Source organism: Rhizopus microsporus (genome assembly GCF_002708625.1).
Source record: "Rhizopus microsporus ATCC 52813 unplaced genomic scaffold scaffold_1, whole genome shotgun sequence".
Lineage (NCBI taxonomy): Eukaryota > Fungi > Mucoromycota > Mucoromycetes > Mucorales > Rhizopodaceae > Rhizopus > Rhizopus microsporus.
Window position 1 is genome coordinate 2,534,652 of NW_019671916.1, and position 13,918 is coordinate 2,548,569.

General features: G+C 37.4%; 6 protein-coding genes across 6 annotated transcripts; 2 read left to right on the top strand and 4 right to left on the bottom strand.

The window, feature by feature from the left end:
* Positions 1 to 2,668: 2,668 nt before the first annotated feature.
* On the bottom strand, positions 2,669 to 4,619 carry RHIMIDRAFT_255094 (cytochrome P450). Its single transcript, XM_023611140.1, has 7 exons — positions 4,355 to 4,619; positions 4,229 to 4,302; positions 4,017 to 4,176; positions 3,850 to 3,969; positions 3,259 to 3,783; positions 2,929 to 3,194; positions 2,669 to 2,862 (listed from the first exon to the last, which is right to left on the bottom strand). The coding sequence occupies exons 1-7, from the start codon at positions 4,594 to 4,596 to the stop codon at positions 2,699 to 2,701; spliced, it is 1,551 nt and encodes a 516-aa protein (XP_023471644.1). The 5' UTR covers positions 4,597 to 4,619; the 3' UTR covers positions 2,669 to 2,698.
* A 394-nt stretch (positions 4,620 to 5,013) lies between these two features.
* On the top strand, positions 5,014 to 5,387 carry RHIMIDRAFT_233358 (uncharacterized protein; the record flags this gene model as incomplete). The annotated part of the gene is made up of 2 exons (XM_023607942.1): positions 5,014 to 5,048; positions 5,105 to 5,387. 2 exons carry the CDS (start codon positions 5,014 to 5,016, stop codon positions 5,385 to 5,387), a joined length of 318 nt encoding a protein of 105 aa, XP_023471645.1.
* Positions 5,388 to 6,981: 1,594 nt separating this feature from the next.
* Positions 6,982 to 7,307, bottom strand: RHIMIDRAFT_233359 (DNA-directed RNA polymerase core subunit RPB10; the record flags this gene model as incomplete). The annotated part of the gene is made up of 3 exons (XM_023607943.1): positions 6,982 to 7,016; positions 7,066 to 7,160; positions 7,213 to 7,307. 3 exons carry the CDS (start codon positions 7,305 to 7,307, stop codon positions 6,982 to 6,984), a joined length of 225 nt encoding a protein of 74 aa, XP_023471646.1.
* Positions 7,308 to 7,382: 75 nt separating this feature from the next.
* RHIMIDRAFT_233360 (WD40 repeat-like protein) lies at positions 7,383 to 8,937 on the bottom strand (the record flags this gene model as incomplete). Its single annotated transcript, XM_023607944.1, has 10 exons — positions 7,383 to 7,653; positions 7,705 to 7,900; positions 7,955 to 8,032; positions 8,085 to 8,127; positions 8,182 to 8,234; positions 8,291 to 8,354; positions 8,421 to 8,507; positions 8,564 to 8,629; positions 8,688 to 8,761; positions 8,829 to 8,937. 10 exons carry the CDS (start codon positions 8,935 to 8,937, stop codon positions 7,383 to 7,385), a joined length of 1,041 nt encoding a protein of 346 aa, XP_023471647.1.
* Positions 8,938 to 9,289: 352 nt separating this feature from the next.
* RHIMIDRAFT_243932 (DUF663-domain-containing protein) lies at positions 9,290 to 11,780 on the top strand (the record flags this gene model as incomplete). Its single annotated transcript, XM_023610001.1, has 4 exons — positions 9,290 to 10,949; positions 11,000 to 11,121; positions 11,173 to 11,374; positions 11,425 to 11,780. 4 exons carry the CDS (start codon positions 9,290 to 9,292, stop codon positions 11,778 to 11,780), a joined length of 2,340 nt encoding a protein of 779 aa, XP_023471648.1.
* Positions 11,781 to 11,827: 47 nt separating this feature from the next.
* Positions 11,828 to 13,404, bottom strand: RHIMIDRAFT_196147 (tyrosine 3-monooxygenase; the record flags this gene model as incomplete). Its single annotated transcript, XM_023606099.1, has 6 exons — positions 11,828 to 12,034; positions 12,086 to 12,358; positions 12,411 to 12,862; positions 12,917 to 12,997; positions 13,065 to 13,210; positions 13,262 to 13,404. The coding sequence occupies 6 exons, from the start codon at positions 13,402 to 13,404 to the stop codon at positions 11,828 to 11,830; spliced, it is 1,302 nt and encodes a 433-aa protein (XP_023471649.1).
* Between the last annotated feature and the right edge of the window lie 514 nt (positions 13,405 to 13,918).

Sequence of the window (13,918 nt, forward strand, 5' to 3'; positions counted from 1 at the left end):
TTTTCACATGAAGATTAAGGTGATTTGATTTCGATTCTTTTTAGCAAAAAGACATAGCAATTAATCAAATGAATCAATCATGATTGGCTTCTTTTGATTGACAAATAACACCTGTAATGGTATCAACTGTGTGTGTTCCACAGAATCACCAGTCTAATGCTCTTTGAGAAAAGCCTTATTTTTTTTTGTTTACTATCAGCTGCATTCTTAAATGATGCTGCCCCCTCTCAACCTTTTTCCTTGTGCACTTAATCCTCATCTTGCTTTTTTTACTCATTCTTAAAGAAAATGACCAGAAAAAAAAATGAGTATTTAAAATGAGAAAAGTGAAGCAACCATAATGAAAAAAAAATAAATTATATATGTGTGTATGAGGTCAATTTTATATAAACAAGCGGCTTTACAAAAAAAAAGGCCCGTGAAAAAAATATGCAAAAAAAGGGAGGGAGGCGTTCGGATGCTCGAATATGTTCTAATACGGAAGAGATAGAGAACGAGTTATTTGTTTATTCATAAATTATTGGAGAAAGAAGGAATGAGCCATTTATTTTCAGCCTAAATAACATGACTCACGTAAACAAAAAACTATAAAAGAAACCATCATTCTTGTCCTTTTTTTTCTTCATTCTTTATCTCTTCTAAAAATTCTCCTATGGTTCTATTAGTTCCTATGTTGAAAAAGGTATAATATTGTTTGAGGTAACTTCGAAGTACATATAACTAATGCCATCGTTTAGAAAATATACTTTTGCTGACTCTATTTCATGGTTCCTGATACACCTTACTCTATCATAATGACCTCTCACGGAGCGAAGCCTTAAAGAAATCTCTGCTACTTGCTAATGCTCAAAATGCCTACTTATGCTTGTTACTGCTTATCAATACACTCAAGCAATCAAGCAATCAAGCAATCAAATACACTCAAAACATTCAAAACACTCAAACACTCAAACATTCAAATATACTCAAAAAATTCCTCAAATGCTTATCAATGCCTACAAATGATTATCAGTGCTTGAAAATACTAGTGAATGCCTGCTTCATGCTTATTAACGTTGGAAAGTCCTTGAGGAATTTCGCTCATATCTATCAATGTCTGTTGCTAATGAATACCGCTCTGAAGTAACTACATATTCAAGTTCTGGTGTCACAAGAAACATAATCAATCTACTTTGCCACTATCTGCCAAACTCTATCAAACTCTGCTACAAGGAAAGAAGAAGAAGAAAAAAACTAACCAGACAGGTTGCTGCTTCTCTACGCTGGATCACCCTGAGATGCTCCTATTGTTATGACTCTGCTTCTACAGCTAATGAATGGCCCGTAAACCCTCCCTTACTGCTGATCTCGATGGTCACGATGCTCCAAAGGTTCAATATTCCGATGTCTCCACGGTCATCACCCCTTTCGAAACTCTTCGTCCTAGGTACTTAGAAGTGCACTCTTTGTACGTTGAAGTACCTCTTTCATTGAATTTACTGTGGTACAGTTTTGAGATTGGTTTTTGATTTTTGAAATTTGAGCCTCGAGTGCTTTTTATTCATGGAGGGTTTACACCGTGTAGTCTTCTGGCATGCAGTCTATGGTTCTAGTCATCTTGGGTTTGAAAGCTAGCGATAATGTGGCCTTCTGGGCTTATGAAAAAAAATAAATCTCTATTTGCTCTCTAAGCTTGGCTATCAATAGAAAAATCTCTACTTATTCAAAGCTCTCTCTCTCTTTGCTTCTAAAATGGCTTGGAAATCAAACTATTGCTTACTTAAATAAAATATTCATTTTGTTACTCCCACACTTGACTTTTTGTTCTTTAATATGACTACTTTCATATTCACGTAACACACTTTTCTTTGTCTCTGATAATCCAAGGAAACAGTAGTTTTATTATTTCTTCATATGTATCATTATGGAGCAACTTGGAGCAGCAATCGCTATATAACCTCACATAAGTAGTTCTCATTAGTAACATGTCATATATTAATATCAATCTGTGGTATACAAATTTACAAGTGTTCTTCTAGGCTCAGATTCACATCTATGTATCGCCTTTGAGCATTATGTCATTGAACTCTTTTAATTGATGGTACCATATTCCTTGTATAATAGATCTTCACCTGAATGTGTTGATGATCTATTGGGAATACAAAAAAGGCTTCCTTCTGTATCTTCATTACCAAAAGATGGGCTTTTCTTGCTCTATATTTTCATATTTGACACATCTCCTTACGAAGTTGAAGGATAGCCCACATGCTGTCAGCAGACGAGGTACCAGCTGAGGAAAAAGTAGCGCTGGCCTTATCGGATGTTTGTTGTTGTTGTGCGATGTGTGTTAGTGTTTAACAGCGAACTAATCTCTAGCTGAAAACTTCCTTTTACAAACTGGAGGTTTCCATCTGGGAGATTGTTCTTGAAGGGACGTTTCGCAATACTCATGCAAAGGTTAAAAGTTCCAAATTTGCCAAATAGTTAGGAACAGATCTTGTTGGCTTACATAACAAAATCAAGATAGCTGTAGAGTATAAAGATATCCTTCAATGATTGCTGTAAGTTAAAAGAATGAAATATAATCTGACTGGTTTGAAATTGTGGGGAACCAACGGTACTCCATAAAACTAAAAAAGCTCAAAGATTACATTACTGAATATTTAAAACTTCGAAAAGCATCAAGCAATAGGGTGTTAAGGATGTTTTAATTATGAAGTTAAGCTTTATGGCGCTTTTCGACGAACATCTTCATTCCATATTTCATTGGCAGGGTTAATGAGATATCATATGTCACTGTATGGTTAGGCACTAAAGTAAACTTGTAGCGTCGAAGCAGCATGGATACACAAACGAGGGCTTCAAGCGTAGCCAGATTTTGTCCTAGAAAAGGCGAAAAAGGAAAAATGGAATAAGTAACAGAATATTAGTGATGGCGTTTCAAATTACCCAGACAGATACGAGGGCCGGCATGAAACGCCGGCCATTTACCAGCAGATTCTCTCTTGAGATTACCATTTTCATCCAACCATCGTTCAGGATGGAATTCCTTGACGTCCTCACCCCAAACTTTTATGCTTCTTCCTTGAGCATATGAGCTCCAGGCAACATAAGTTCCTGCCTTGACATGTGTTCCATCAGGCCATATGTCATCCTTAAGTGCATATTTTTGGTTACTAGGAACCGAGGGATACAAACGGAGTGTTTCAAAGAACCTAAAAAAAAGAAATATACGTCAGCCAAGCTATGCGTACGGGATAAGATGCAGACAGGTCTTACACTGCATGGAGATAAGGCATTTCACTAATGGCTTGATAAAGAGCAGGCGAATCATTTTCTAGTTCGTCCGTAATATGCTTTTCAATCTCTTCAGTCATTTTCTTTTCTACACGAGGCTGTAGACTAATATTATAAAACAACCATGATAGCGCTTGTGCTGTTGTATCGCGACCAGCAATAATAAAGTTAAGAACAGTGTCACGAAGCTCCTTATCGTTTAATAGCTCTCCTTTTTCGTTTGTTGCGTTCATGAATCGAGAAAGCAAGTCCTTTGGGTCGGCTTCATTCGCCGCAATTTCCTTTCGACGTTTATCAATTACTTGTTGAGCGAATGTGTTTATAATTTTAAGGTTGTAACTAGTAGTGTTCTCTTTACGGCTAAAGAAATGAAAAATTGTTTCCTTGACCCCCATCATAGGGTCGATGAATCGTTCGGCGCCCCTTCTTTGAAGAAAATCAAAGGATTCAGCAAATTCTACCTTGCCTTCTTTTAAAAGTGAGTTCAACTGTACACCAAATCCCAGGCTATAGAGCAGATATAGATTAGCTTCCCTTTTTTTTTTTTCCTCTGAAGAATCCTAAGAAACGTACTATACAAAAGAATCCAATGTAAATTTGAACATAATATCATGAAAGTCAATGATTCCACCTGTCTTGACAGCATTATCCAAGATATGATCGCACATGAGATGCATCTCTTTTACAAAGACACTATGAAGATAGTGTTATTTCAAGACATTATCTTCTTATCGTCTTACTCTGTAAATTGATCTCTAAAGTTCTTTATGTTGAATACATGGCTCGCTGTCTTTCGTTGCCACTTCCACTGTTCTCCATTCGCATTGAAGATGCCGTGGCCCAGTAGTTCATGTAAGTTCTTGTCAAAGTAGGGGCCTTTGAGGTAATTTGAAAAATTTGCTAAAATGGATTTCATTAAATATGTTTTTGTTTCTATAAAATTACAACTTACTCTTTAAGATATATTCCACATTTTGGGGATCAATCGTAAATATTTGTCGAGGCATACCGGCTGATGGCATTGTCCTGAATAATCACAGATCAGTAAATTAATAGAGTGAAGTGCATGTGTGTTTACAGAGTCAAGCTATCCAATTTCTCATGTATATCCAATTGATAGTCATAGAGTCGCGGTACGTTTTTCGTAAACTCTAGGAGGTTGCCTAATAACGGGTATCCTTTCTGATGAGGAACACCTTCCATGTGTTCATAGAATAATGGTCTATCATGATATTTTATCATTAAAAGCGTCATGATAGAAGACACAGCTGCACCAGCAATAGCAATTTGTTGCCCAATTGAAGCGTCCTTAAGAGACATGGTTGTATGATAGTTTTTTTTTTAAAAAAAAAAAATAGAAAAAATAGAAAATAAAGTTGCTTTAATACAAATAAATTAATATCAGATGACTGCGATCTCCGCTCTACCAAAGCAAGCTCTGCATAATCATAGCTGTCTAAAAATGGTAACTATGTACACGTCGTCATGATTAATCAGTTTTTGGCTCTTTTTGGAAAAGCAAGAAAGACAACCACGGAGGTGATCGCCATCCACTTGTGTAACGAATATCAATAGCGACAAACGAGAAATTTGACTCATTTTACGGGTGGAACACATGTACTGAGCTTTTTGTCCTTTGTAAATCAATTGTTGCTGTCTTCGTTTCACACTTTGATGTGGTGGTATAATGTTCCTAAAGCCGCTTTATTTTTCAATATATATGTAAAGCACAAATACATGCATTCTTCATATCTTCGTAAAAGTTGCGCATCGTGGTACAAAATATGGAAAATACCCCATTGAGTGATAATAAGTAAACCTATACCAGAACTGAGGTCGAGCAACTTCTCAAAGTGTTTGCCAAGAAACTTAAGCTTGAAGAAACTGAACGAGTCGATGGCTTTTCCTTCCAACAAGGCATACAGCAAGGACTGGATGAATCTTCACCCAGTGCCATACAAGCAAATATTCGGCGATTTGCTCGTGAAGTTCCAAAAACTGAAGGTGAAGAATGGACAACTAGCGAGACCATTAATAAAGAATTCGTCCAAGAGCTTAAGAAACGAAACATTGATGTACTAACAGATCAACTCCAAGTACAAAGACGCTGAACGTCTTCGTGCCAAAGTAACCGCTAGCATTTATCATGATATACGACAAGTATAAGGATCAAGACGAAGAAGACATTGAACAGTTCCGCTGCCTTGCAATCTAGTGTTGCCCTAACAATAAGTGTTTTTAGTCCAGCGTATAGAATAACCCTTCATGAATAACACATACTTAGTGAATTCGTGTGCAATTTCAGTATTGGCAGATTTTTTGATACATTTGAGGAGAATAATCAGCAAAATAGCGTACTGTTTATAGATGGAAGCGCAGTACCTCATTGCTCTTGTCATAAACTTCTGGTTAATTTGTTATTGTACCTCTACAATGATTGTTGGTCTGTGTGATTCTTTCCGCACATACACAACGTCAGAGTGTATATTATCAGAGTGTTTATTCCTATGTGCTTTTTTCATAAGTGCTGGTACATTATACCTGAAAGGTTAAACAAAGTAAAATACAGATATACAATGAATGATGATATCCTTTTTCTAAAGGGAGATTGGACAACAAGAGGCTCTTGCTGCTGGTACAAAAGACATAGATTAGGAATTGAAATACGTGAAAATATGACATTTGCGCTAGCTTTGTCTTCGTGTTCATATTGTTATATATATTGATCTTTTGTTTCTCTTTTCGGGGGAGTTTTGTTAGTTCAAAGTGAGTGGAAAAAGTAACTATATTGAAGTATTGCATATCATAATAAGTTCGCCACCCAATCTACTATCATTCTACACATATTTCAACAGCACCAGGATGTAAAAACGAATTTAAATCAACTATGCTCTTATTGTCAAACTCTTATTTTCAATTCATTTTACATTTTTTCTTTGTTATGCCAAGCAACAACTGAAGTGGTTCAAGCTTTACTGAACGAAGCACAAATCATGATTTCTGTAGCTATAAAGTACGATAAAGGACTATGTTATTTTAACTTTTCAGTCATAATAGATCCCAGTTTCAACTGCTTATTTACAAATTGTAAAGTCAAAGGCTTTCATCGAGCAATAACCAGTCAAGGAGAATGAAAAGGATGCTAATAGAAATGATGGTAATAAATTGAATAAGTATACTGTTAGAGCAATACGGCAGTTAATCAAGTAATGAATATGATCAGATGATACGTCAATAAAATATAAGAGAAAGAACTAAATGGATGAAAGTTAGGCAATCAGCTAATCTAAGCACTGTCAAGGTGCTTTAAACAGCTTTTGTCAATGAAAGAAAGGGCAGGCAACATCATTTGGGAGAGGGGGCATTGAAGCCTGTACTAAGGAAATAGCAACAGTTAGGTACATGTTATGATAATAATGCTTCATGAGTTTAATCAATAGGCTTTTATCATTCTTAGAAAAGGGGTTTTTAATGATATTAATCTTGCCTGACCTATCTGTTTCTGTAGCATCAATTTTAAAGCTTTTTATCCTACACATGAGTAATACAAGGGCAATATTTGTAACGACACGCACGTATATTGCTTCTCTCTCAGTTTACAGCAATACAAATTTCAAGGTGTGCACTCATAGATGAGAGTAATGTCGAGAGGCAAAATGTTGGCTTTATTTACAAATTATGAATTCCTGCTTCTTTTCAGTTACGTTAAGAGCGTCCACGATCTCTAGTACGTTCCAAGGCTAAAAACAGACATTAGGACAATTCTTTACTAAATGCACAAGCACTTACGGTTATAATGCAAAAGCTTTTCAATCAAGTCAACATGAGTCAAGACCATACGTCTACAGCAGTAACGCTTAAGTCCAAGAGCATCTAATGCCTCACTATAATTAAATGATTAGTCATTTCTGCGCATTCTTTTACATGTATATTTACCCTTCGGTATATTCTGCTTGTAATAAAGATAAATAGTTATCCCATTTGTTACCAATGACTTTGCCGCATGAGAAGCAACGAACAGGAATAATCATTTTATTTGATTAAAAAGAAAAAACTGAGACATAGGCTCTCTCTCGTTACCCAAATAGTTTTAAAGAGCAGGTGGCTTAGTTTACTACTTTTGGTAATGCATAAATGCAGAGTGAACCTGATTCAGGTGTTGAGCCTACACCGGCTATTGCTACATGAAGTTGGTCGTCCTTATGATAAGCTTTCAGCCAATTCACCTTTTGCATTGTGGCTGTATCAACTTGAAATGTTTGAGCTGGCTCAAGGGTCGTTGAAGAACAATTATAAAAGCCAGTCCAAATGGCTAATCCACCATTGGCTGCTCCTGAAATTAGTGATGCTGACTGGTTTGGGGTTTCTATAAAGGACCTATGGATTATGTCAAGTACACTTTTAAATATCATCATCAAATATAATTACATGCAATTCACCATTGTGTTATGACCATTGATGAGTCTAATTTTTGAAGTCGACTTTACTTTTTTGCTTGGTGGTGATATCATCTGAATTGTTGTATCTCCCAAGCTTGCAGCTACCCATTTGCCATCATTCGTTATGTCCAGGGAATAGACAAAGGGAGGATTGAACATTTGGGCAGTAGTGGGTTCCTCAGGATCTATAATAGAGTAAATAATCTAAGGAAGTATATATATATGCTCATTGGTTTTACTCATGTCGTAAATGTTGGTTGGTAGACCACGAGAGAAATCCCACTCATAGACTTTGCTATCCATTCCACCAGACCATACTAGTAATAATCAATCAATGTCCATGAGCGCCTTTATATCTAAAGTACATACCATCCCATGATTTTTTAGGACGAAACTTTGTAGTCATGCAAATCTATTTTAAAGTTAATCAAAAAGAGGTGTAAGGATGCAGTATATCATTCATTACAGTTTGATGCTTTTTTGTCGTCTTTTTGTATATTTTGTCACTGCCAAGGTCGACTAGAATGTCATTGTTGTATTAGATTGTGAACATAATCATATTTAGTATAGCATACTTATATTCACGTTTCCATCATCATCAGCGGTGGCTAAAAACTTATTATTTTCATTCACATCAATCTACAGGATGGAAGTGTTAAGATACTCGTTGTATTTAAAGAAAGGATCAAATCAATGTATCCTTACACTGTTAATCTCATCGTTGCTAAACTCAAACGTTTTACTAGGCATAGTACATAGAGGGCCTTCTGCTCTTAAATCGTATACATAAACCTTTTCTCAAAAAAGTGGGTACGACTTGATAGTAACATTTGTTATTTCTAGTTTACCTTATTTCCTGATGAAAGATAAAATAATGGCAAGTCAGACTTTCTTGCAAATTTGACAGAAGTAACCTGAATATGGAAAAGAGCATAAGAAAAGAAAAAAGGGGATCATTTCATCTTTTATTACCGGATTGTCCAGTTTTTGTATTCCTTTAATTACTTTATTTGTTCTAAGATCCCATAGACGACATGTCTTATCCTCTGCTCATATATTAGATAGAGGGTTTGTTTAGTAAGTGGGTTTAATACATAAAGACCATAAAAAAACCTGAGCCAGATGCAAGAGTGCTGTCTCCAAGAAATGTCTTATCTGAATAGTCTAAGGTAAGTACTGGGGCTTTATGGCCCTTTAGCTCATGTAAAGGTTTAATGGTCATTTAAACAAGTAAGAGTTGAACAATACAACTTTTTTAGTTTTTGAAAAAGTTGGTACACAATCTAAACTCAGATTGGGACAATGTCATAGTCAAACCCATCAAGCATAATTAAGTGATCTTTTGTGTAGGAGAGCTTAATTGCATATAAGCTTATATACAAATCTTTATTAGAACAAAAAGAGGATATGTTATGATAAAGTTTATAATTTGAGTTTCTTTGTGATGAACCGCACATCAAGTCTATGCTTACTGCTGTGATACAAGTCACAAAAGATGTCCCTTCGTGACTGTAAAAGCAAAAGACAAGAGCACAAAAACTTTTTTCGTTTTTCGAAAACAGAACATCTATACTATGCATCGCCACAGACCTGGTAGTTTACATCAGTCTAATAAACCCTTCAAGAGTCGGCATGCCACCAAGGGTGCTTTAAAAGAAGTCTCCAAGGGTAAAGTGAACCGAGCCTCCATCAAGCAAAGCGGAGGTATGAAGACACTGTCCAAAGCCGATCGTCGACATGCCGCCAAGGTATTGCAGCAAAAGAAACGAGAAGAGATCACCCGAATGAGTCGTATCTTTGAGGGACGTCAGGGCGCTCCCAAGATTGTGCCTGTATTACCACTGTGTCCTGACAGTGAGGTGCATACGGCCATTTCTGCTCTTTACAAGTCCTTAGGCCAAGAGGCACCTAAACATGCGTCTGAAGAACCTACAGTACTGAACGTAGAACGATTTAAGCAAAAGATTCAACTTGTACCATTAACTAAGCGACGCTTTTTGGACACTCTTGACGCATTCAAAGTTGCCGATTTTGGTATTTTATTAATGTCAGCCGATGTCGAAGTCGATCAGTTAGGTATCAACTGTCTTTTGGGCATTCTCAACCAAGGTATTGTCAATGTTGTGCCTGTCGTTCAGCATATTGAGAGAGTTCAACCAAAGCTTCGCACCAGTACAAAGAAATCATTGACCTCATTCATTCAACAGTTTTTTCCTGAAGAAGAACATCTCTTTACGCTTGATACCGACACAGATGCCATGAACACCTTACGTTTCATCACATCACAGCGCCCCAAGCCAATGTCCTGGCGTGATCATCATCCTTATATGCTTGCCGATGAGGTCACTTTTGACCCTGTTACACCAGAAAGAGGTACCCTCAAGGTAACTGGGTATGCTCGCGGAAACCCCTTCAATGCGAACAGACTTGTCCATCTTCAGAATTTTGGTGATTTCCAGATTCAGCAAATAACGGGTGCACCACTCGAATCACAGCAGGGTGATATGGAAGTTGATGCAGCAGTGATAGATACCCCAAAGCCTGATGAACAGGATGACTTGATTGCTGAAAATGAACCTGATTTTATGGATAACGAACAGACATGGCCTACAGAAGAAGAATTGGCTGATGCTGATGAACGGGTGCGTCGTATGCAGGCTATGGAAACAGATGGTAACACCAAGCGTGTGCCTAAAGGTACTTCTTCGTACCAAGCTGCCTGGATTGTTGATGATGATGATCAAAACTACAGTGAAGATGAGTTTGAGGATGAGGATGGAAATGATGCGATGATGACAGAAGACGCTGATGACGATATTGTTGAACCTGCCTATTCCTCATTCCCTCCAGAAGAAGAATACGAAGAAATTCAGATGGATAGTAAAGAACAGTACAAGGATGAACTGGACGCTGAAGAAGAAGCTAGACAGTATGAAGAATATCTCAAGCAGAGACAAAAGGACTATGAAACACATAACGAATTTCCTGATGAAATCGATACGCCTATGCATATCCCAGCCAGAGAACGTTTTGCTCGTTATCGTGGTCTTCAATCCTTCAGAACTTCACCTTGGGATCCCTATGAGAACTTGCCTGTGGACTATGCAAGAATCTTCCAATTTGAAAACTATGGTCGTACCAAGTCTCGTGTATTGAACCAAGCCATTGTTGGCAATGTGAAGCCTGGTAGCCGAATTACTATCTGGATTCATAATGTACCAGTAGAAGCCTTCCGTAAGTATGAGTGATACACCAAGAGGTGCAAAGCTGACGTTCTTTTGTAGAATCTTATGATAGAACAAGACCTTTTATTGTGTTTGGTCTTTTACAGTATGAACACAAGATGTCACTTCTTAATATTCAAATACAACGAGACAATGCATATGAAGAGCCTGTCAAATCAAAGGTAAAATTATATATCTCTCTATAGACGCTGGTGCTTACATAACTACTATAGGATCCAATGGTAATGCATATGGGCTTCAGAAGATATAATGTTCGACCCATCTATTCCCAAAATACAAACAAGGGATCAAACAATGTTCATAAATTCGAAAGGTTCCTTCAACTAGGAAGATCCTATGTTGCTACAGTATATGGACCTATTGCATTTGGCAAGACACCAGTCATGTTTTATAAGGAAACAGAAAATAAGAATGGTAAGCAAAAGGAAAGAGGGTAGATGGCATATGCTAATGGTAGTCAACAGAACCTATTCTTGTGTCCACAGGCACATTTATGGATGTAGATGTCAAGCGTATTATTGCTAAACGAATCATTCTGAGTGGTCATCCTTTCAAGATCCATAAACGATCGGCTGTTGTCCGATACATGTTCTTCAATGTTGAGGATATCTATTGGTTTAAGCCTGTGCAGTTAACAACAAAGTATGGTCGAGTGGGTCACATCAAGGAATCCTTGGGTACTCATGGTTACATGAAGTGTGTGTTTGACGGCACATTAACACAACAAGACACTGTGATGATGTGTCTTTATAAACGTGTGTTCCCCAAGTGGAATACAGAACTTTACAGAGATGGATCATCTCAAATTGATTGTAATTAATTTTATGCCCTCCTTTTAGAAAGAAAGACAATAAAAAAAATGTTTATTTAAGCTAGTGATTCCAATACGGTTGTTAATGTTTTCATGTCATCACGGATGCTCCTTGCAAATCGCACCACCTTTTCCTTGTTATCCAGCACTTCAATTGATTGAGTCAAGGCATTATATCTGACTGAGAATGGCCTATTCATTTTGGAAGCAAATTCACGTACTTTTTCTTGAGCATCTTTGAATGACTCAGCTACGAAATAGACCTATATAAAATATAAATATAAATAGCTACATGGGCTTTTTTTTCTGCTTACAGGTTGATACTCTGTAATAGGGTATTTTTGTACTGCTGTCTTTTCCGGGTCAAATGGTCTAAGTTCAGGTTTTTCTGATAGGCAGTATTCTAATTCACCAAAGGAACTTAGTAAACCAGCACCATAAGCCTTTAATTCACCATCTTGTCTACAGAGACCAAATTCAACTGTGAACCAAAAGATGGTAGCTAATTTTTGTATATCTTCATCTGAGGCACCCAAGGATGCTAAGCCAATTTCTTGTGAAAAGTCTGCAAAATCAGGATCCGCAAACTATAGAATGGGTGTTGATATATAATACATTAAAAAAGGGAATATAGCTTACCAATGGAACGTGTCCGAGTAGTTCGTGGCATACATCAGGTTCTGGTGTATAGAATGGCATAGATGCGTGGCGAATATATTGGGTAGAATAGAATACTCTGAAGGCAAATGCATTCAAGAAATCTCTGCTGGAGAGTAAACCCATGACGGGACGAACGGTGAAGCCAGTACAGTCCTTTAAGAATCTCGAGATATGTTCCAGTTGAGGAATCTGCTTATCACTGTAGCCACAGTTTTGAATCAAGAGAGGCAAGACATACTGATGTTCACGACAAGCGTGGGTAGGATAAAGTGCAGTCAGACGACGGAATACTTTGCCCCAAGTCTCAATCTCTTCCTGAGTGTAATCGATTTCAGGTACAGATTGACCAGTGCGGTAGGTCTTGGCAATACGAGTGATTTCAGCACGTCTTGCACGGTAGACAGGGTCGTGGGCACCAGGATGATCAGAACCTAAAGATTGAAAATAAATATGACTCTACCGTGGGAATATGATGATCCGCTTACTGAGTTCTTCGCCCATCTCTAACACCTTTTCAGCAAAAGTGTCAAGATCTGTCAACTTGCGTGGGAACCATGGGACGCTGTCTATAAAAAAAAAAAAAAAAGGTCAATTTTCTCACGCATAAAAAGATAAACGGTAGTCAGGACTTACCAGCTTTAGTGCTATCGGCACCAATGACACGTACTTCCTTTGTGTGATCTCTGAGCTTGCAGACAACTTGATTGACCTGTTCTGCGCTTTTGGCGTCAAAATCAACAAAGAAATCATAATCCCACTCCTTAGTACGGCTAGGACGTCTATTCCAAGATATGAGTATGATGGTTATATCAGATCATGATTTATATTACGATTCAATTCGAGTGAGAGAGATGTCCATAGCTTTGATGGCAGCCAAACAGTTTTCAAGTGCACCTACTTGATCTGCAATCGAAAAGCACAAAGTGGTCTTTAAGGTTTCCTTGGGAACGTTGTTGGGTGATGTCTTGAACATGATGAAAAGGATAATTAATGGAAAGAAAGAGCGGGAAAAATAAGAGAGACCGAGAGACTTATTTATTCTTCGGCTTACAATGCAACCAAAGACTTACCACGATCACGTGCCCCATCTTTTTTTACTTGCATCTACCATATCAGTTAGTGTAACAACCTGCTTCTCTTTTGTTCATTGAACCTTTTGAAAATGGTTATCTTGTTTAACGTAGTACTACTGCCTGAGCATTGAGGGAAAGTAATCCTACAGGCCTTTTTCTTTTTTTTCTTGGTTGGCACATTTTGAAATTTTCATTATTATTATTATTATTCATTTTAATGTTAAAATGAAGGCTCCCTCTTTTTGATGTACAGTCGTTTGTATCTAAGCTGTACGCCACAAAACTTAGATAGAGCTGTAGAATGAGAACATCATGACATTCTTTTCTTCAAAACAGACTGGAGTCGTGTTCCCTTTTGTTCCACGTTGGTCATAAGTGCACCGGAATGGAGAAACCCTATACCGGGATGATAGT